This window comes from Tupaia chinensis, unplaced genomic scaffold (genome assembly GCF_000334495.1).
Source record: "Tupaia chinensis unplaced genomic scaffold, TupChi_1.0 Scaffold143970_1, whole genome shotgun sequence".
Classification (NCBI taxonomy): domain Eukaryota; kingdom Metazoa; phylum Chordata; class Mammalia; order Scandentia; family Tupaiidae; genus Tupaia; species Tupaia belangeri.
In genome coordinates, this window is record NW_006203821.1 from 707,926 (window position 1) to 730,862 (window position 22,937).

The 22,937-nt window shown below is 47.3% G+C and overlaps 1 protein-coding gene across 4 annotated transcripts in view; it reads left to right on the plus strand.

Moving 5' to 3' along the window:
* IKZF4 (IKAROS family zinc finger 4) overlaps positions 1-22,937 on the plus strand; it is a 32,914-nt gene that overhangs the window by 5,079 nt on the left and 4,898 nt on the right. Inside the window, exons 1-7 of one of the 4 annotated variants that reach the window (XM_027767150.1) lie at positions 10,475-10,965; positions 12,685-12,778; positions 14,070-14,174; positions 15,147-15,407; positions 16,541-16,708; positions 21,311-21,460; positions 22,378-22,509. In XM_027767150.1, the coding sequence (XP_027622951.1) occupies positions 10,879-10,965; positions 12,685-12,778; positions 14,070-14,174; positions 15,147-15,407; positions 16,541-16,708; positions 21,311-21,460; positions 22,378-22,509 (997 nt within the window). In that variant the 5' untranslated portion in view covers positions 10,475-10,878. Of the gene's footprint in view, positions 1-5,633; positions 5,770-10,474; positions 10,966-12,684; positions 12,779-14,069; positions 14,175-15,146; positions 15,408-16,540; positions 16,709-21,310; positions 21,461-22,377; positions 22,510-22,937 lie in introns of those variants that run through there. The other 3 variants (XM_006165589.3, XM_027767148.1, XM_027767149.1) reach the window with 3 other exon arrangements.

The window sequence follows — 22,937 nt, forward strand, 5'->3', positions numbered from 1 at the left end:
CCTTGTGGGACCCCCGCCCTTTTACCCACCATGCCACTTGCCGGCTCCACCCTATAGCAAATTAAAATAATGATAATAAATTAAATAATTATTTAAACTAAACTAAACAAAACTTCTCCTCCTGGTTTGTCTTCAGTTGGCACTGACTAATTTGACCCAGTTCCTCTAAAGAGACACTTCTGACCAGGTAGGAGAGGAGGTGTTTTGAAGAGCAGGGAGTGGGCAGTGGGAAGGTTGGGAGGGATCTGCCAGGGAGACTTGAGCAAAGAGCAAAGTATACCTACTGATTTTGCTCTTGGTTCTGAGAAAACCAGGACTGGGAAGAGCAGTCTCAACCTGTCGCTTCCAGAGTTACCAAATTGGCACTTAGGCCTGGTGGAAGCAACTACAAGTACTGATTTTGCCCAATTTGTGTCACAGAGCACCTGTTAAGAGCAATTAAGAGTCAGGAGAACTGGTAGGTGGCATGGTGGTTAGGGCAGCTGGACTCCCAAATGGCTGACTGCGGTTTGAGTCCCGGACCTGGCAGCTTGCTTTCTTGCTTTCCTTCTCTCTCTGATCAACTTCAAAATAAAATAAAATAAAGTAAAATAAAATAATGACAATGAATACAATAATTCTTTGGGACTAGCAGTTGGCATAATGGCTATGTTGCTGGACTCCCATGTAGTCGATCACAGTTCGAGGACCAGGCCTGGTGGCTTAAACTCATGCTGGGTGCAAGATCCATGGCGTGCGTGCCCAAGATCCTGAGAGGAGAATGGAGAAGAAGGGATTGCGGCATGGCCATTCCCCCTGGGGGGGGGAGTGATTTCTTGCTTTCTGTCTCTCTGTCTCTCTGTCTCTCTCTTTCTCTCCCTCTCTGGTGAGCGCACATGCCCTATAGCAAAAACGTTTCAAAAAAAAAAAAAGAGTCAGGAGAGAGCCAGCAGGTGGCATGATGGTTAAGGTGACTGGATCTGATATGGCTGACTGTGCAGTTGGAGACCCAGACCCAGCAGCTTGAACATGCCAGTTGTGTGTGCGTGCCCAAAATCCTAAGAGGAGAATGGAGGAGACGGGATTGCAGCATGGCCATCCCCTCTGGGGGGTGATTTCACACTTCTCTCTCTTTCTCTCCCCACACCCCCTGTCTTTTTTTTTTTTTTTTTTAATTTATTTATTTAAGTCCATTTGTTATTATTATTTTTAAATTTGAACAGAGAGGGACAGAAAGGAAGAGAGCAAAAGCTAGGCACCAGATCCGAACCATGGTCGAACCACGGTCGGCCATGTGGGAATCCAGCACCTCTAACCACCACGCCACCTGCTTGCCCCCCACCACACACTCCCTTTCTGGTGAGTGCATGTGTCCTATAGCAAATTAAAAAAAGAAAAAGAGGCAAGAGAGCTTGTTTTACTGCTAGGAAGAAAGCCCAACTCAGCAAACTCCTCAATCTCTTCTGGAGATTGTTTTGGAGACATTTGGGCAGCAGTCCAAGAATGAGTTATACTTCCTGAGCTAGCCGAATGCTAGCTTCTCTGCCTATCCACTGCTTATCTAGCTCCTGGTTCACACAGGTGCAGGATGCACATGCACAGACTTACACACACACTCAACACACATGCATGCATTAACGTACTTTGTCTTGTAAAGCCAGATCAACTTGTTCTTACTTTTTCAATATTTTTTTTTCCATTTTAGAGATTTTTGCTATAGGGCACATGCACTTGCTGGTGAGACAGAGAGAGACAGAGGTAAAAAGCGAGAAATCATCCCCTAGGGGCGATGGCCACACCACATTCCTTTCTTCTCCATTCTCCTCTTGGGATTTTTGGGCACACATGCACATGTGCCCAGCATGAGTTTCAAGTCACTGTATCTGGGACTCAAACCACAGTTGACCACAGAGGAGTCCAGTGCCTTGGCCACTATGCCACCTGCAGCCCTTGTTCTTTTTATTATCTATTTACTTTTTAGGATTATTTTATTTAACTATTATTTATTTTCTTTCAATAATAGAGAGGGACAGAGTGTGAGAGAGAGAAAAAGGAGAGAGAGAGGAGGTGAGAAAGCAAGCCGCCAAGTCTGGGGCTCAAACCATGGTCGGCCATGTGGGTATCCAGCACCCTAACCACCACACTACCTGCTGGCCCCATTCTTACTTTTTAAATAACAGGCCCCACTCAAATAGGGATCACATCAAAAGAAGATTCCTGAATTGATATTAGAGCCAGGGAAAGGCAAGAAAATCCCTGAAGGCCTTGAGTAGCCCAGCTTTTGAAAGGAAGCAATATAGTTTAATGGAAAGAGCATTCCCCAAAGAGGTAGGAGACTCATGTTCTTGTTCTAGTAACCCTGAGCCCTGGGACAAATACCTACTCTAAGCTTCAGTTTCTCCAAGTTGAAAATGGGTAAAATTCTGATCACTCTTGCCTCTCCTGTGTGGGGGTGGGGAGAGGGATGGGAGACATCACAGTTAGCACTTTGGGCTTCACAGTAGTTTTGAAAAATCCCAAAGGACAATTAGGGAGCTAATGATTGGGAAAATAGAGGAGCCCCTGAGTACTAGACAGCAAAGACAACCTCATCTTTGGATCGCTAACCACCTCAGATTTTGTAGCTAGTTCCAGAGGGCATAGCGCTCTCTAACCATTCTGGACTTGGGCTCTTCTGATCATTGCTCCTCAGGGAACCTCAAAGGAACTACTTATTATAGTGGCTTGTTTTCACTGGCTGGTCTCCAATCTCAGTCCATTCCAGGGAAGATATTAAGAAGAGTTGTGGGCCAACAGGTGGCATGGTGTGGTGGTTGAGGTGATGGATTCTCACATGACCAACCGGGGTTCTCAGACCTGGTGGCTTGCTTTCTCACTTTCCCTATCTCTCTGACTCTCTCTGGTGAGCACACATGCTGTATGGCAAACTTAAAATAATAACAATAGGAATAATAAATAAATAAAAAGAAAAGAAGAATTGAAAATAAACTTAGAGAGGCTGGCAGATGGTATGGTGGTTGAGGTGCTGGACTCCCATATGGTCAACAGTTGGAGTTCTGGACCTGGCAACTTGCTTTCATACTTTCCTTTTCTCTCTGATGAGTGTGGGTGCCCTATAGCAAATTTAAAAAATAATAAATTGAGACCAGCAGATGGTGTAATAGTTACATTGCTGGACTCCCTCATAGCTGACCGTGGTTCAAGTCCCGGATCCAGCAGCTTGAAACTCATGCTGGGCGGGCGGGCATGTGTGTGCATGCCCAAGATTCTGAGAGGAGAATGGGGCATGTGTACTTGCCAGTGAGACAGAGAGAGACAGAAAGCGAGAAATCACCCCCCGGGGGAATGGCCACACCACAATCCCTTCTCCTCCATTCTCCTCTTGGGATTTTGGGCATTCACGCACACATGCCTGTGAGTTTAAGCTACAAGGTCCAGGACTTGAACCGCGGTCGACTACGTGGGAGTCCAGCGACGTAACCATTATGTCATCTGCTGATCCCAGGACAAGTTACTTTTTAAAAATATTTATTTATTTATTTATTCATTCATTCATTTATTTAAATTTGACCAGAAAGAAACACATACCCAGAGAAAGAGAGGGAAAGTAGAAAGCAAGCCACCAGGTCCAGGACTCGAACCGTGGTCGATCATATGGAAGTGTCCAGTGCCATAACCACCACACCACCTACTGGTCCCCAGCATAAGTTACTTTGTGAAGTGAGGGTAAGTCCATGTTTTAGGCTTTCTCATGAGCCTTTTTAAAAGGAGTTTCAAAAATTATAAAATACAGTAGAAAAATATTCATGCTTCATGAATTCATATTGTACCCCTCAAAGGTATACAACAATTAAATGTAAATAAGAAATTATAAAATAAAAATTAGAGGAGTCTGTGAGCTCTAGACAAGAATGAATTGGGAGCAGAGCAAAGAAACAGATCTTTTCCCTTGTATGTGCTCTTCCAACTCCTCCTTGCTCCCAGTCCACCCCTCTCAATACGGTATTAAAAGCAAACCAATTTTGGGACCAGCAAACATTGCTGGACTCTCATGTAGTCAACTAGACTCTCACATAGTCAACCATGGTTGAGTCCCAGACCAAGCAGCTTAAAACTCAAGCCAGACGCGTGTGTATGTTTGCCCAAATCCCAAGGGGAGAATGGAGAAGGGATTGTGGCGTGGCCATTCCTCCTGGGGGGTGATTTCTCACTTTCTCTCTGTCTCTCCAGCTAGCGCACGTGCCCTATAGCAAAAAAAAAACAAAAAAGAGCAAATTGGGGCCGGCAGATGGCATGGTGGTGGAGGGTGCTGGATTCCCACAGGGCCGACCGCAGTTTGAGTCCCAGACCTGGCAGCTTGCTTTCTAACTTTCTCACTTTCCTTCTCTCTCTCTGTCTCTCTCTCTCTGTCTCTCTCTCTCTCTTTTTGGAGAGGTTTTTGCTATAGGGCACGTGCACTCACCAGAAAGAGAGAGACAGAGAGACAGAAAGCGAGAAATCACTCTCCAGCGGAGATGGCCATGCCACAATCTCTTCTCCATTCTCCTCTCAGGATGTTGGGCACGCACACGCATGCGCCCGGTGCGACTTTAAGCCACCAGGTCCGGGACTCGAACTGCAGTTGACTACATGGGAGTCCAGCAACATAGCCATTATGCCAACTGCTGGTCCCTCTCTCTCTGTCCCTCTCTGATCAAGTTAAATAAATAAATAAATGAAGTGAAATAAAATAATTCTTAAAAAGAAAAAAAGACAAACCAATTTTTTTTTTTTTTAAATCTGCCTCAGCAAGACCCTTCAAAAAGACCCAAGAATCCCAGTTGCAGCTCAGGCTGTTCCCTTGTCCCACTCTTCATCCCCTAAATCTGTCTCTGGAGCATTTATTTTTTTATTAGATGAGTGGTGAGAGCCATTTTGGATAAATGTAAATCTCCACTTTTTCCCCCTCTTCCCAGGCTTCTAAAGAGATAATTCATTGCAACAAATTATCACTTTTAATTGTTCTCAGTTCCTGATTGTTTCTACTGCCAATTACTGCTTGCCTCAGACTAACCTGTATTTTAAATTCAGAGGCTACTCTCTCTTTTCAAAATAAACAGCAAAGTAATTGACTAGAGGGTGGGAAATACTTAAAGATTTACCTTGTCACGTACTTATCACTGAACCCTGAGGGGTCCTGCTTTCCTCCATCTTCTACTTTCCTGCCCCCCTTCCTGCCTCTGCACATCCCATAAAAGAATGCCTTGAATGACTGGATTTGGCTTCTCATTATTACTACCCAGTCTACCAGAGGCGTGAGACTCTGGGGCTGTTTCTCCTGAGGGCTAAGGTGTAACCAGTCTCTTGCAACATCAACTCTAGTTGCAGGGAGGTCTACTCTCAACATCAGGGACCACTTTGGATTAGGATCTGTTTCCACCTCAGAGGCTGGGGAGGCCTGTGGCATTGTGGGTCAAAGGAAACCTTGGGCTTTGTAGGTCAGGATACATGACCTTTTTCACCAGGACAAAGTATGAAGATTTCCTTCTTTAGGATAGTCTCGGACCATGCTTAAGTGATCCATCCTTTAGGCTCCTTGCTAACTCCAGAATGTTAAAGAAGAGCCTCCTCCCCTCCCAGATCTGACGTCTAAGAGCAGCTATTTTCTCTTTCAGCAGAATCTCTTTAAAATGGACATAGAAGACTGCAATGGCCGCTCCTATATGTCTGGTATGCCTTCTTGTGTGTTCTGTCTGTAAAGGGCTGGGAGCGACGTTCTCCCGTGGAGCAGGCAGAGAGCCTCCAGCCTAGGTACACGTCCTCTAAATGCCTTGGTAGTACTCAGTATTGTGCAATTCTTTTGTGGTTTCGCATTCCCTAAATAGTGATTGTTTTCCCTTGGTTAGGGAAAGGGGAAGGAGATAGAAGACTAACATGAGGGGGCAGTATTAAAGGAATGATTTGAAGCGCACCAAAGGAAGAAAGACTGGGTTTCTTCCCCCCTGTTCTGAGGTCACAAGCCATACGTGAAATTCTGTGCCATCCAGGTAAAGGGTGGAGCAGGGTTGCACATCTCAAACACGTGCAGGGGCCAGGTGGGCGTGTGATGGAGTGAAACAGGTTAGAACAGCAGAGACTGTCACAGACTAGAGAGCACCTGTCCCACTGCAAGGCACAGCAGCTATTCAGTGTCTACTGTCACTGCCATGCAGGAGTGTGTATCTGACGTAGCCAAAACATCCAGCCTTTTTTTTTTTTTGGAGAAGTTTTTGCTATAGGGTGCATGCGCTTGCCAGAAAAACAGAGAGACAGAAAGCAAAAAATCACCCCCCAGAGGGGATGGCCACGCCATAGTCCCTTCTCTTCCATTCTCTTCTCGAGATCTTGAGCACTCACGTACACGCACCCGGCATGAGTTTAAGCTACAGGGTCTGGGACGCGATCCATGGTTGACCCCATGGGAGTCCAGCAACATAGACATTATGCCAACTGCTGGTCCCCATCCAGCCTTTTCAGAGAAATGAGAAATCCACATTTTCATATGAAATATCTTTATTTTTAAATGATGACTAAATATTTCTTTTATTATTGTTATTTTTAAAATTTGCTATAGGGTACATGCACTCACCAGAGGGAGACAGAGAAAGAGGGAGGGAGGAAAAGTGAGAATGAAAGCCATTGGGTCCAGGACTCAAACTGCAGTCAACCATGTGGGAGTCCAGCACCCCAGCCACCAAGCCACCTGCTGGCCCCAACTCAATAATTATTTAAAAAGTGCTCCATGATGGCATCAGCAGATGGTGTAGGAGTTATGTGGCTGGACTTCCACATAGTCGACTGCTGTCAAGCCCTGCACCCGCGGCGTAAAACTCACATTGGGTATGTGTGTGTGCATGCTCAAAGTCCCAAGAGCAGAATGGAGGAGAAGGGATTGCAATGTAGTCATCCCCCTAGGGGGTGATTTCTCACTTTCTGTCTCTCGTTTTTTGTTTTTCTGGTGAGCACACATGCCCTATACCAAAAATCTCTCTTAAAAAATAAAAAATAGTGGGGCCAGCAGGTGATGTGGTAGTTTGGCGCTGGACTCCTCCATGGCCAGCAGCAGTTCGAGTTCTGGACCTAGCAGCTTGCTTTCTCACTTTCCCTTTTCTTTCTCTGTCTCTCTCTGATAAAATTAAAAAATAATTAACAAATAAAATAAAATACATAATTATTTTTTAAAAATGCTCCATGATAAGTCAAACCTACTGTGGGCCTAATTCATCCAGTTGGCCACTAGTTTACAGCCTTCAAAAGTAAGGACATAGAACCCAATTCTCACTCCTTCAGTCCTTTTCCACAGCCTTAACGTGTTATAGCTCTTTGCACCTGCCAAGTGTTCTGAGGCAGAAGAGATCATAGCTTAGAGAATGTCTGGCTTTTAGAGCTATGAAGTAAACAGATATAACAAATTTTAAAAGGCAGAAAGAAATTAGAAACTTTAACAAGTTCTTCCCAAAGCTTCACAAGATAAAAATAAATAAGGAATTTTATTCAATTCCTTCTGAGAGTGAAGGAAAGAGCCTAAGATGGAGTTTGTCTCTAAGATGGACAGTATCATTTTTTGGACCATTAGAATGTCAGCATAGGAAATGATTAATAGAGGCAGGGAAAGACAAAATTGGGTTTTAAAGAACCAGCAGATGGCATAATGGTTACATTGCTGGACTCCCACACAGTCGACTGTGGTTTGAGTCCCAGATCTGGCAGCTTACAACTCACGCCAGGCACGTGAGTGTGTGCCCAAAATCCCAAGAGAAGAATGGAGGAGAAGGAATTGTGGGGGGTGATTTCTCACTTTCTGTCTCTCTGGTGAGCACACGTGCCCTATAGCAAAATCTCCCTTAAAAAAAAAAAAAATGGGTTTGATGTGATAAATATCCCGTCAAAAATCCAAGCACCATTGAGAAAATGACCTGTAGTTTATTGTTTTACTCTAATGTGGGACAATGAAGGAATTATTGGCATGCTTTAAGGAAGATACCAAGATGGGTCATATATACAAGTGAAAGGCATTGGTAGTCCCATGATAATATAAGGTAACACTGACCTTGACTCCTTTCTCATTCAAGGAGGGAAAAGTTGGAGTGAATAAAGGCATTCAATACCTGCCACATGGTAGACAGAATGACAGAAATCAGGTGGACTGATCTCATTGAAAGAGATTTTATTGGAACTAAATTCATGGCCTTTCTTTTCTTTTTTTAAATTGGATATAGGATGCATGCACTTGTCAGAGAGTGAGACAGAGAGAGAGAAAAATGAGAAATCACCCCCAGGGGGATGGCCACGCTGCAGTCCCTTCTCCTCCATTCTCCTCTTGGGATTTTGAGCACTCACACACAGGTGCTTGGTGTGTTTCTCAACCATCTGGGACTCCAGCTGTACAGCCAGCCATGTAGGATCCAGCCACCTTCACCACCACACCAACCTCTGGCCCCATGACTCTTCTGAGGAACCAGCCAATCCTCCTGCCACCTGCTCAGTTAAGCCTGCTAAGAAAACCACTATTGAGCAACAAGTACCCTCAGAACCCTGATTAGTGCTGGGGAAAATTCAAATGGAAAAATGCCAGCTCCTTCCGGAAGGCAGGCAAATGAAGACCTACTAAGGTCTGGAGATGTCTATGGAGTAGAGCTCTTTTTAGTCCTATTTCTAGAGAATGTTAGATACTTAAAAAAACTGAGAATATTTGCTTCACTATGCTATGAAACCAAGCTCTCCCTGCTTTGAGCAGGTTGCCAGTTCCCAGATAAGACAACCTCTGGGGAGCATTCTGAACCCTCTTGGATCTGGAGAGCACCCCAATTCTAGAACCTATCTCTTGTTCAAATAAACACTGTTAAATTGACCAGATCTCAGATTTTTGCATTTTAACTACAATGAGTTAAACAGAGTACTCCGTTGATCTAATTGACATGTAGCATGATGAGAAACAAACTTTTAGATGAAGGCACTGAGACTTAGGAGTTACTTATTCATGAAGTATAACTCAGCCTGACACAGTATTTTATTTAATTTATTTGTCATTATTTTATTTTTAAAGAATTATTTATTTAAATTTATTTATTTACTTATTATTCTTCAATTCGATGGGAGAGAAACAGACTGAGAGAGAGAAAGCAAGCTGCCAGGTCTAGGATTCGAACCATGGTCAGCCATGTGGGAGTCCAGGGCTTTAACCACCATGCCACCTACTGGCCCCTTATTTTTTTGTAATTGATCTTAGAGAGAAGGAAAGTGAGAAAGCAAGTCACCAGGTCTGGGACTTGAACCATAGCCACGTGGGAGTCCAGCTGCCTTAACCACCGTGCCACCTGCCAGCCCCCCTGACACAGCATTAAAACTGCCCCTACCCCAGCCATAAAAAGAAAAGTTGCCTATGCTTGGATGGGTTTTGAATAAAAGTGGAGACCAGAACCTTTCATCTGTGCAAGGGGAATTCTAGACGTTGGCAGCTACCTTAGAGAAGGAAAAGGGAAGCCAAGGTGGGACTAACATTAGTTCTGAAAGTGCCCCTGCGGATTGGGCATGACCGAGACTGTCCCCTGGAGGGGCCGTGGGAGCCCATCACCGACTCCTCTCTCCTGGGCTGATGTGGAAGCAGAAGGCAGGGCTGCAGTGTTCGACCTCCCGAAGCACCCCGCCCCTCACAGGTCACCGCAGCCCTTCAGCCGCGGCCTTCCCTCACCCGGCAACTTGACGCAAGGGGTATCTCTCTCGCTCTTCACAGAGGTTTTACCACCTCACAAAACCCGATTCCGAAAAATCTCTTTTCTCTCCCTTCAGGTCACTCCCTCTGGGGGGTAGGGGAGAAGGAGAGAGCCCCCTATCACCCCATCTCCCTGACTGTCAGGGAAACCAAGTCCCTCAAACCCAGTTCACACAATTAATGGAGCAGCGCTTGCCCAAGTTTCCTGGGGATGTCAACTGTTTGCGGGAACCTTAGCAGAAAGGGATACGGGGTAGGCAGCCCAAAGTTTCACGGCCCCTCCCGCCCCCAAATTCTTGGAATCTGAAAACAGAGTCTTCCAAAGTAGGTCAGCTCGCCAGCGAGCAGCTCCTCTGGAAGGGAAGGAGCAGAGCCCGTGTCCTGATAGAGGGTGGATTCATCCAGGGCTGTGGACTGCGAGGCCCCGGGGCCGCAGGAGGGAGGGAGGGGGGCGCCTGAGCCAGACTTTCTGCCTGGGATTTGAAGGGACTCCGGCCCGGCCCGGGCAGCACCAGTCTGAGAGCAGATTGTGCTGGCCTTCTCGGTGCTGGGAAGGACCAGATCTGGGAGCCTCCCGCAGGAGGAGGGCGAGTGCCTGAGCTCGGTGGGGGAGGGGCCTCCGCCCCTCCGGGAGCCTTGAAGCTGCCCCGTGTCCTGGGCCCCATGACCTCTGGGGCCTTGGCTTCCCCAGCTGGCAGGGGATTGGCCTTCCCTGGGGCCCCCCCTGCTCCCTCCCACCCGCAAGCCATCCATCTCTCTCCCGCACACACTCTTGCCTCTCCCAGGCGTTTGTTGTGCAGTTCCTCTTTGTCTGCTGGGCACGAGGGCAACAGCGTCTGCCTCCCCTCCCTGTGCGGCCCCCCACCCGCTCGGTGCCTCGGAACAGGGCTGCTGGAGCCTGGCGTCCCCCACTACACACAGAGACAGTTCTCCAGCCCCCTCCCCAAGCACATCCAAGTGTGCCGTCTCTCTCCCTCTCTCCCGCACACACTCGCTCAACACACACAGCCTGGGCTGAGCTGTGCTCGCTGGCTGCAGCCGTGGGCCCCTGCTCACCGTGCCGCTGCCGCTGCCTGCGAAATGACGGCGGTTCCCCTCACTTCCAGGAATCCACGCTTCCTGGAAGGTGAGTGGCTGGGCTCACCCCTGCCTGCCCCCAAGACGCAGACATGCACACACCACCCGCACTCCCTCGCCGTTTCCAAGGCGGCGGCCGCGCTCGCACCCCAGGGTCTCACCGGCAAGGGAAGGATAATGTAAGTTCAGGCAGAAGGCGGCTAGTGGAGGGGGGAAGGGGGTACCGGGGCTAGGGAGCCAATTCAGTAACAACTCCCAAGCCCGAGGAGAGGGAGAGGATGGGGGCTGTGTGTGTGTGGCGGGGGAGGGGGCGTTCCTCCTTACACTTGCGGAGGATGGGAACGGGTGTTTGGTGTTGCTAAGCAAAGACGGCGACTTGGACAGTGGGAGCCTGTGGTGACATCTTGATTAGGCCTTGGGGACACGGGGAGATCTGGCTGGGGTGAAATGCCGAGACAGGCCTGGGTGGGAATGGGGAGCAGAGAACCGAGGTGAGGAAGAGGAGCCTTGGCAGATGCCTCAGCCTGGAACAGAGATCTGAGGGGCCTCGCCGCCTCCCCACAATAGAGCTGGGGAGGGGCGGCTTTCTTTGCTGTACCCACTATTCCCGGCTAGGAGGCTAGCGTCCTGCCACCTTGGAGCCCATGGTCAAGAAAGGAAAAGCGATGATGACAAGGTCCCTGGCAGAGAAGTGTGCAGGTCCTCCAAGCTCATGGTTACTCCCTGGAGGTAGCCACTCTTCGAAGGGATGGAGGCAGAGCGGCGGGAGCGGAGGGCTGATCTCCTTCAACATGTGAAACACATTTAGCGGCGGGGCTGCTTCCCGGCTCCTTTCTCTCCCTCCTGCTTTTCTGCCCTTTACCCACCTCCCAGTTCCTCTGATGTGAACCTCATGATTTGCTTTGCCCTCTGGGGGTTCAGCCAATCTATGATGACTTTGACCAAGAAAATTTCTCCGAGACCTGAAAGCAGCCTTAATTCTTGGCTTTGACAGTCTGGAATTTCTTGGGAGTCCCAGGCATTTAAAATTCCCTCACTGGGGTTTCTGGGGCTGAGAGAGGAACTGCTGAATATCCTAAATCTGACTCTAATCCCTTTCACCCTCTGGCTAAAATGCAAAATCCCTGGGGCCCCAGACAGACTTTCTGACCCCCAAACAGATTCATTTTGATGTGTTGACCTCGTGAAAGTAGACTGGAGCCTGTCTTCCCTCTTACCTTTATCCTAGGGAAGACAGCAGCATCAAAGTCTGGAATTACTGGAGGCTCCTGCTCTTCTCCTCTTTCCAGGCCTTAATTGGAAGAGCCCCAAGGATGCTTTCTCTTTAATGTCTAAGTGTCCCTTTAAGGCTATTTTCCCATATAGCAAGCCCCTGGCCCTAAGAGGTAACCTCAGCTTAGTAAACTGGGTCCAGAGATGGATTTCCAGCAAGCTCCTTCATCCCTTTTAGGGTCAGGGCCTCCGTGCCAGGGCCCAGAGCCCTAGTCTTCCCCCATAACTCATATCAAGTGATTTAGGGAAAGTTAGCACCAACGTTTGAAAGGAACTAAGAAGACATACTTCTCACACTTCTAACCCTAGTAAACCCTACTCTTAGTTACAAGTACACATTTTAAAACTAGGTCTAAGACTACACGTCTCAACATACAACCCTGAAATGTGCACTTCATGATACATGTGATGTTTCGATTTTGCACATTTTTAGGTAAATATGGTTCACCTAAAGAGCCCCAGCTAGGAAAACTCAGACTCAAGCCATAAAGCCTCTTCTACAGATAGTGAGCAAACTTCTTAGGCTCTGCTGGGATAGATTGGGGGAAATGGGACTTTTAGAAGAGGAGATGAATGGGAAATGGTCCCAAAGTCCTGAGTGGTTGTTTTCTTCCCACTGACCAAAGCTGGAGAGGGATCCCTCAGGAGGGTGTGTTCCGGATTTCTTGCCTCAGGCCCAAGACTCCAACCATTTTATAATGGAATCTTTATTTTGTGAAAGTAAGTATGTGCATAGCTGGGCAATTGGGTAAAGTACGAATAGGTGGACTTCAGGGATGGATTTTAGGCTTTCTCTCTTTCTCTCTCTCTTTCTCCTTCTCTCTCTTCCATATTTAGGCCTGTGTGCATACATCCATGCATGTTCATTTTAGCAGATAAATGTAGAAGGCTATGGGTATGTTTACCCCAGTAGGTATGTTCTCTGTATGTGTCTCTACATATGTGACATGTGTCTCTGTGTGTGTGTGTGTGTGTGTATCTACATGTGTTTTTATTTCACCTGTATATCTGTGCAGAAGATCCTGGGGTGGGGGGATTTTTTAAAAAAAAAAGGCATTTATGTCTTCAGGTATGTTATCTTATTTTTTTAAATATTATGAAACTCTAAAGAAGCATTTTTTACAAAGCAATTTATCCACGAATTAAAATGAATATATGGAGAATAAACTGGTTACATAACTCTCCAGGGAATATCAAATAGTAAATATGTGATAGGAATCAGGTCAGATGGAGGTTTTTTAGAATAGTCAAATTTTTGCTCAATTTAGAAAGCCTAATGAGCCCAACCCTCCCCTACTGAGTGACTCTCCGTTGTGTAGCTGGTGGTTAAGGACATAGTATTTCGTTGTCTGTGATCACCTAGATCCCAGTTCCACATTGCCAGCTATGTGACCTTAGCAAAGTCACATCACCTCTTTTGTGTTCAGTTTCCTCATCTGAAAAATTAAGATAATATTAGCACCTACTTTTTAGGGTTGTTATGAAGATTAAATGAGATCATCCATTTCAAGTGTGTAGAATAACACTTGGTAGATAGCATTCAATTAATATTAGGCTGCTATGGTTATCATTACCGATATTATCAATAGATTCAGGAATGATCTGCCTTTCCTGCAGATCCTGAACCTAGTATTGGAGGCTCAGGAGAGGAACAGTAGGGAAGAACCTCTCTTCTATGCAGCCTCCCTCCTGAGGCCACCATTTTCCTTTCCACCCTGGCCCGCCCAGCCCAGCCCTGCTTCCTGTGGACGTCAGGCAGTGATGCTCTTCCCCTCAGGCCTAGATAAAGGTAGGGTAGGCCAGGCCTAGCTACTGAGCTCACGGAAGTCAGCACCAGGCACCCAGGCTGGCAGAGGCACAAGGTATGGTGCCCAGCATAAACCATTGCCTTATATGTGACCATGAAATAAATATTCGTGAAGTTTAACTGAGTTTTTTGTAAAAGTTGAGGCAATAGACTGTAGATGGCTCCAGCTCCAGCTTTATCTGCCCTCTTATTCTCTCCTCTAAGGTAGCGGGGACTCGTCTCTGGAGAAGGAGTTCCTTGGGGCCCCTGTGGGGCCCTCGGTGAGCACCCCCAACAGCCAGCACTCTTCTCCCAGCCGCTCACTCAGTGGTAAGTGCAGCCTTCCCCTCTCCTGGCACTGGGCAACCCCATTTGTGTTTGGCCCTCAAGTCACCTTCCACTGGCAAGCATTTCCCATCGTCACCTCCCACTGATGTCCTGCTCAGTGTCTCTAAAGCCACCAAGGAGCCCCATGTCTAGGGTTTTCCTGGCTCCTAAAAGGAGAGCGACTGTCCCTGCCAGACTACAGTAGAGTTAAAGGAGGCACAGGTGGGGTTAAGGCAAAGACTCCAAAGAGCAATTCTGGGATTGAAGCAGCAGGTCGCTGGAAATGGGCATTAGCTGGAGAGGAAATGGACAGCAGAGGAGCTCCCCAGCTTCTCACACCCCATTCTCCTGCCCAGACAGGGTCCCCATGACTGCCCCTCCCCAGCTGGCCCTAGATCTGTGACATTCTCTAAATGGTTGGAATAGCCAGGAATGTAGGTCAGAGCTGGAGCCAAAGCCTTCTCCTCAATGGCTCCTCCCTTCTTTATCCCCCCACCTCCACCTCAGATTTCTATGGAGTAGGGTAGGGGTTCAGTGTCACGGAGTGGAAGGATGATGTGAGCCATATCTGTCTTCCAGGTTTGCTTTCTCTTTAGCCCCCCCCCCCAGCCCCCAGTCTTCCTGAGACTGTTTTCCCGCCACTATCACTTTCTGGCTTCCTGCCCAGGGCCAAGCCAGACATCTTTCTTGATGACAAGAGACTAAAGAAAAAGGCTTCCTTTACCACCTCTTCTCCCCAGTGATAGACAATATCCTATGTACCCCAACATTTTTCTCTCGAAGCCTATTTGCCTGATGGGTGGGAGAGAAGGAAAAAGTAATTTTAAGTTCCTATAAGACTCCTGGGTATTGGCCTCCTTTAAAGCCTGACTGCGTCAGGGCCTGGAGACACCCATTGGACTTCAGGAGCCATTCTGACCTGGGGCAGGTTCCCCCTTTGCTTGTCTCTGTCCTAAACCCCACCTCACCCTCCAGCCAACTCCATCAAGGTGGAGATGTACAGCGATGAGGAGTCGAGCAGACTGCTGGGGCCCGATGAGCGGCTCCTGGAAAAGGATGACAGCGTGATTGTGGAGGACTCACTGTCGGAGCCCCTGGGCTACTGTGATGGGAGTGGGCCCGAGCCGCACTCCCCTGGTGGCATCCGGTTGCCCAATGGCAAGCTCAAGTGTGATGTCTGCGGCATGGTCTGTATCGGACCCAACGTGCTCATGGTGCACAAGCGTAGCCACACTGGTGAGTAAGCCAAAGGGGTTCCTGGAGGAGCCCGGAGTGAGGTTGAGGCGCAGAGGCAGTGCCCAGGCATGGTAGCAGGAGGCTAGCAGAGGCCAAGCGAGGAGTGGAGTGGCTTCAGAAAGGAAAGGTCTCTCCCAGCACATTGAATTACTGATGAAAATAGGGGGATGGAATTGGGACGCCCCTCATTGCCTCTACTCCCCCAGCATTTTCCTTAACTATTGTTATAAAGAAAAGCTGATATTTTTCTCAGGATGTGAGGGAAAAGAGGGCATTGTAGCCTTAAGAAGGATCCTATAGTCTAACAGGGGTAGGATACCGGGGTTTTATTTTGTCCTTCCATCTCGGAACTGAAAAAAAACGAAAACATAAGCCTCTTCTCAGCTTCTGCAGGCTTTGGGCTGCAGGGTGTGCCCTGTGGGGCTGTTCGGGCTGGTAAGTCTTTTAGCCTGGCACCCCTCTCCCTGCCACACACTTCTACTCTACATCTTCATAAGGGAACCAGATCCTATATAGCCGACCGTGGTTTAAGTCCCAGCCCTGGTGGCTTAAAAAATGCTGGTACAAGTGTGTGTGTATGTGTCCCCAAATTCTTTTTATTTTTTTGAGAGTTTTTTTGCTATAGGGCACGTGCGCTCTCCAGACAGACAGAGAGAGACATAGAGACAGAAAGCGAGAAATCACCCCCCAGGGGGGATGGTCACACCGCAATCCCTTCTCCTCCATTCTCCTCTCGGGACCTTGGGCAAGCACGCACACGCTCCCGGCGTGAGTTTTAAGCCACCGGGTCCGGAACGCGAACCGCGCTCGACTTCATGGGAGTCCAGCGACATAGCCATTACGTTAACTGCTGGTTCCTGTGTCCCCAAATTCTGATAGGATGGAAAAATGGATGAGAGGGGACTGTGACGTGACCACACCATATTTGGGGTGCTTTCTCCCTTTCTCTCCCCTTGTATCTCTTTCTGGAGATTAAACAAATAAACAAAGCAGGATTTGTGTGTGTGTGGCTCTGTCTTGCCCCTCATCCTGCACCTTCCTCTGGGCAGGGAGGGGCAGAGGGTGGGGTGGCAACATTCAGCCTTGAAAGTTCCTCACACCAAGTCCTCTGGAATCTGTTCTTTCACTTGCAGGTGAAAGGCCCTTCCATTGCAACCAGTGCGGTGCCTCTTTCACCCAGAAGGGGAACCTGCTACGCCACATTAAGCTGCATTCTGGGGAGAAGCCCTTCAAATGTCCCTTCTGCAACTATGCCTGCCGCCGGCGTGATGCACTCACCGGCCACCTCCGCACACACTCGGGTCAGTGGTTGTCCGGTGGGAGATGTGGGGGTGGGGCCCTGATACTACCAGTAAATGGAGCTCAGTGACTCCTCTTGTATTTGAGGGGTTACATTGTCTGTCACTGAGCAAGGAAGAGCATTTCTAAAGCAGATAGGGCCCTCCCTCTCTAACCCACCTCTGGGCAGTAGGGCCCCATGAAAGTTTGAGGGACTCCTTGATGGCATAGTTTACATCTGCCACACTTTGAAGAAACTACAGAGAGCATAGGTGATAATCTTGGCTCTTCACAGTCACCTCTCCTGACTTTTGATTTTTTAAGAGATTTTTGCTATAAGGCACATGTGCTCGCCAGAGAGACAGGGAAACAGAAAACAAAAAATCACCTCCCAGGGGGATGACCATGCCACAATACCTTCTCCTCCATTCTCCTCTCAGGATTTTGGGCATGTGTACACATGTGCTTGGTGTGAGTTTTAAGCCACCTGGTCCAGGACTCGAACCGTGGTCAACTATATGGAAGTCCAATGACATAACTATTACACCATCTGGTGGTCCCAAGACTTTTTTTTAAGAATTATTTTATTTAACTTTCTAAAAATTTATTTACTTACTTTTTAATTTAACCAGAGAAGGACAGGGAAAGAAAGAGAGAAAGTGAGAAGGCAAGGACTCGAACTGCAGTTGGCCATGTGGGAGTCTAGCACCCTTAACCACCATGCCGCTTGCCAGCCCTGACTTTTTATTTCTTTTTTCTTTTTTTGAGAGGTTTTTGCTACAGGGCGTGTGTGCTCCCCAGAAAGACAGAGAGACAGAAAGTAAGAAATCACCCCCCAGGGGGGATGGCCATGCCACAATCCCTTCTCCTCCATTCTTCTCTCCAGGTTCTTGGACATGCACACACCACACACACACACACACACGCCTACCCTGAGTTTTAGCCACCAGGTCCGGGACTCGAACCACGGTCAACTACATGAGAGTCCAGCAACATAGCCATTATGCCAGCTGTTGGTCTCCCGACTTTTGATTTTTTTTTTTTTGGAGAGGTTTTCACTATAGTGTGTGTGCACTTGCCAGAAAGACAGAGACAGAGAGACAGAAAGCAAGAAATCACCTCCCAGCGGGGATGGCCACAATCCCTTCTCCATTCTCCTCTTGGGATCTTGGGCATGCACGCATATGCGCCTGGCGTGAGTTTAAGCCACCAGGTCCAGGACTTGAACCATGGTTGACTACATGGGAGTCCAACAACATAGCCATTATGCTAACTGCAGATCCCCCAACTTTTGATTTTTAAAGATTGTTATGATGCCAGAGCATCCATGCCCCATCACCCCCCAATTCTGAGCCCCAGAGAAACTTCTCCTCCCACTCCCATCTTCCCCAGGCCCTTCACCTATCACCATCTTCAACCTCCGCTGCAACAGCAGCGGTTCTGGGCAACCACTGTTCGTCATCTCTTTTACTTCCTACCAGCTCCTATAAATATCCATGGGCCTCCAAAACTGAGCAAAACAAAAAAGGAAGCCTAGGGCCTCCAAATAGGAAAAGACTATCCCATTTTATTCCAAGAGGTTATCACCCTTCCAGGGACAAAAGCAAGTCCAGAGGGTGCCTAGAGGTCACTGTTTGAACTGGTGCTGGGGAACTGGGTTAACAAGGTTCTCTGTCTCAATTAAGACTGTCTGAGTCAATATCCATCTTTATCAGCTGGACAGATGGCACCTTTCAGGCATTTTACTAAGTTTTAGTCTTTTGGCTCCAAATTGGAAAGAGACCAGGAGCTGAGCTGGCAGGAAGGAGGGAGTTCAAGGAGAAAGAATTAAAGTAGGGTCTATCCTTGGAAACTTTCATGGATATATTTATCTTTCCTTTTTTTTTTTTCTTAAAAAAAATAAAGAATCATTTATTTAATTAATTCCCTTTGTTATTAATATTTTTAAAAATTTGACCAGAGAGAGAAAGAAAGGGAAAGTGAGAAAGCAAGCCACCAGGTCCAGGACTCAAATTGCAGTCGGCCATGTGGAAATTCAGCACCTTTAACCACCACCTGCTGGCCCCCCAATATTTATCTTTTCTTAAGCTTACCTGGGGTGGGGGTCCCAGCAGGTGGCATGATGGTTAAAGCACTGGCAATGAGTCCCGGATCTGGTGGCTTGCTTTCTCATTTTCTCTCTCTCTTTCTCTGTCTCTCTCTGGTGAGCAAATAATTAAATTAAAGAAAAACCTCTCCTGGGCCAGGATTTCAAGGGACAGAGCAGTCACTTCACTACTCTCTACTTTCTTCATTCACTTGCCTTGTTCCAGGGTCTCCCACTTGTAACTGGGACTTCTTTATGTATTGGGAGAAAGATCTTAGTTGATTCATACTATATAATCTACAGGTTTCACTTGTGTCTCCTCGTGTTTCCTCATAATAGATCCAAGGTAGATGTGATGATTCACATTTTCTTGACAAGGAAACTAAAGCTGTGAGGGAAAAATTGAGTTCTGAGTCACAGAGCTATTCCGTACGCTAGCCGAAACCCCGGCAAGGGCCAGTGCCAAGATACCTGCTCCTTTTCCTCAGAAAAGGGGTGGCTTCCCCTTCTTGTTTGGAGAAAGGACGGCTTGGCCCCTAGACTTCTTATCAACAGCAAGGTTGGCTGCATGGAATTTGGATGCTGTACAGTGAGAGAGTATTAACAGAAGCAGACCCAGACATACTCTTGGGTCCCATCTTTGCAAGATGCTTTCTTTAAGTTTCTTTTTATTCATGATAACACACATGCATGCACTGATGAAAAAGAGAAAGAAAGAGAAGCACCCTCTATAGTATCTTTGTCATCCCACCCCACAATCCCTCTCCTTAGCCCTTCAATTCATGAGCCTTCAGTGACACCAATGTGTTTTAGGTCGACTAGGCCAGGGATCCAAACCCACAGTTGGCCATGTGACTTCCAGCACTGCAGTTCAATAGACTACTGACTGTACCACAGAGGCTGGGCCTGTGAGATGCTTTCTGTTACAAAGAAAATGGAGAATCACTCCTCTCCCAGATACTATTTAAATCATTTTCCCAAGGGTCTTGGGTAGATAGGGGCCATGGTATTCATCTCATCCTTAAAATACTAGAGTTTACAGAGCAAGAGCAAAATGGCATTACATGGGCCAGCATGTGGCATGGTGGTTAAGGCATTGGCTCCCATATGGCTATACTGGGTGAGTGTGTGTGCATGCCCAAAATCCTGAGAGGAGAACAGAAAAGGGACAGCAACATGGCCATCCTCCTGGAAAGTTATTTTTCACTTTCCCTCTCTGTCTGATTCTCTCTGGAGAGCACAAGCACCCTATGACAAAAAAATAAATAAATAAATAAAAAGGCAGTACTATCAGTTGATTTAGTCAAGGCCCTGTTTAGACATGTGTGGAGGTGAACAGTAATTATTAACCTCTTTGAGACACCTTTCTCTGTCTCAGCAGTAGCAAGAATGTGTAAAATATGCCTCCTCTTCTCTTTTTTCTTTCCTCTCGTAAATATCATCACTTGAGTTGTCTTTAAACAAAATATTAATCAATCTCAGTTTTCCTGATTTTTTCCTTCAGTCCAAACAAGATCTTTACAACCTGTTCTTTTTTTTTTTTAATCCTAAACTTATTCTCTTCCTTTTACTCTTCTTTCTCTTATTTATTTATTCTTTTTCTCTTTTCAGAATTTTTCTATGGTCTTTTTGAGTCTCTTTTGATATATTAATGTCGAGAGACAGAAAGAGAAAATTATTAGTAAAATCAGGCTAGGGATGGAGATAGAAATTCAAGTAAAGGTCAATTAAAACTGCCCCTCCCCCACATTGGCAAATGTAAGGGCTCTTGTTTCTGTCACCCCAGCCCACCAGTTTCCCCCAAAACAAAGCATATAGTTCGTAAGCAAAAAATCCCCTAGTCTGATAAACAGCACTTACACCTGCCTGCCACATGGAAAGGTTAAACCACAGTCTGGGCCCCAGACTCTGAGATCCTGGGGTGGGGCCTGCCTGCTTGCCAGGGACAATCCCCTCAGAGGTCCATGGGTCTTCAAGTCCTCCTTCAAGCAGCAATTTGGCTATCTATTTTATTTATTTTTTCTTTTTTTGGAGAGGTTTTTGCTGTAGGGCATGTGCACTCACCAGAAAGACAGAGACAGAGAGACAGAAAGTGAGAAATCACCCCCCAGGGGGGATGGCCACACCACAATCCCTTCTCCTCCATTCTCCTCTCAGGATCTTGGGCACACACGCACAAGCTCCCAGCGTGAGTTTAAGCCACCAGGTTCAGGACTCGAACCACAGTCAACTACATGGGAGTCCAGCGACATAGCCATTACTCTAACTGCTGGTCCCTGCAATTTGGCCATCTTGAAACCCACCACCAGTCTAAAGCATTTCGTTTGGGAACCCCTCACTCCTATGGCTGTACTTTGTCCCTCTCCTCCAAATTTCGTTTGTCTGTCTATTGTTGGAGCTGAAGTTGAGGAAGGAAAGGCAAGCAGAAGAATTCAACTTAGCAATATCGCTTCCTCCCCGTGCCAGTGTACGTTTGCTCCTGGATGATCTTGCAGAGCCAGGGCACAGGGAGAAGTAACTCCGCTCCTCTCTCCTCCAGTCTCCTCTCCCACCGTGGGCAAGCCCTACAAGTGTAACTACTGTGGCCGGAGCTACAAGCAACAGAGCACCCTGGAGGAGCACAAGGAGCGGTGCCACAACTACCTACAAAGTCTCAGCACTGAAGCCCAAGCTTTGGCTGGCCAACCAGGTGGGGCTATGGGTAGTGCTGTAGGGGAGGTGAGGGCAGGACCAGAGGGAGTACAGGACAAAGATGATTCTAGCACACCCTTGACTCAGGAATGAGGTCTGTGAAATACGGGATGACTACTCTAGAAAATTTGCCAAGCACCCTGTTCTGAGTACCCCTGTTGGTGAAGAGCCCTGTGGTAGATACTGTAGGGAGATCCAGAGATAGGGGAAGTTTGGGTCTATGTCCTCAGTCTAACGGGAGGGAGAGAATACAAGGAGTATAAAATTAAGAGTTAAATGAATATCATTTTTCCGGATGCCCTGAAATGTTGGTGGGGTAAATTTTAGGTAGGGTAAACAGAGTCCATTATTTATATATATATAAAAAATAATTACTTTTGCTTAACTTTATTTATCCATTTATTTATTTTAATTTGACCAGAGAGGGACAGAGTGAGAGAGAGAGAAAGTGAGAAAGCAAGATGCCAGGTCCAGGACTCAAACTATGGTCAGCCATGTAGGAGTCCAGTGCCCTTAACCACCATGCCACCTACTGGCCCATTATTATTTTTTTAATTGCCAGAGGGTATGTGTGTTTGCCAGAGAGATGGGGGTGTGTATAGGGAGAAAGCACTCCCCATGGGGAATGGCCACGCTGCAATCCTTTTTCCTCCATTACTACTTTCTGGGGGGATTTTTGGCACACATGCACACATGCCTGACATGTTTTTCAAGGTGCTGGGGTGGGACTCAAACCATGTGGGATCTGGTTCCCTTAACTATTAGATCATGGGGCTAGCCCAAGAGCCCAGTTTCCCGAGCATCCACTGTGACCTTCCTTGGCTGCTGGGCTGCTGACTTTTTCCAGGCAAGGGCTGCTGGGCTAGTGCTCCCCTACTCAGCCACTACTCCGTGTCCCCACCTCCCTCCCACTAGGTGATGAGATACGTGACCTGGAGATGGTACCAGATTCCATGCTGCACTCAGCCTCAGAGCGGCCAACTTTTATTGATCGTCTGGCCAATAGCCTCACCAAACGCAAGCGTTCCACCCCCCAGAAGTTTGTAGGTAAGAATCTAGTTTAAAAGGAGATACCAGCTTTAAGCCATAGCTCAAATAAATATGAGCTCTGGTTGCCATTAGACCAGAGATTTTGGTCTGGAGTGTTGATTTTTGTGAAAGAAAGCAGTCCTGGTGGTCTCTGCTGTTCAGACTCTATCCCCACAGCAGGAGGGGAGATAAGAGGGAGGATATGTCTCAAGGGAGTGAAGAGGGGTCAGTGTTGAGGACTCTTGTAGTGGTTGTGAGGGAGGGGGTTTGGGGCTCAGGCTTTCCCAGTTTTTGAGAATAGCTAGGATGTGTGTGGGTCCTTAGAGTCGGAGAGGAAGTAAGTATGTGGTTCCACACCCCACCCTGGTTATTAGCTCTCTGGACCTGGAGCTTTATAAAGCAGTGTAATGAAGTATTAAAAGTCTAGAACTAAATCTAGATTATAG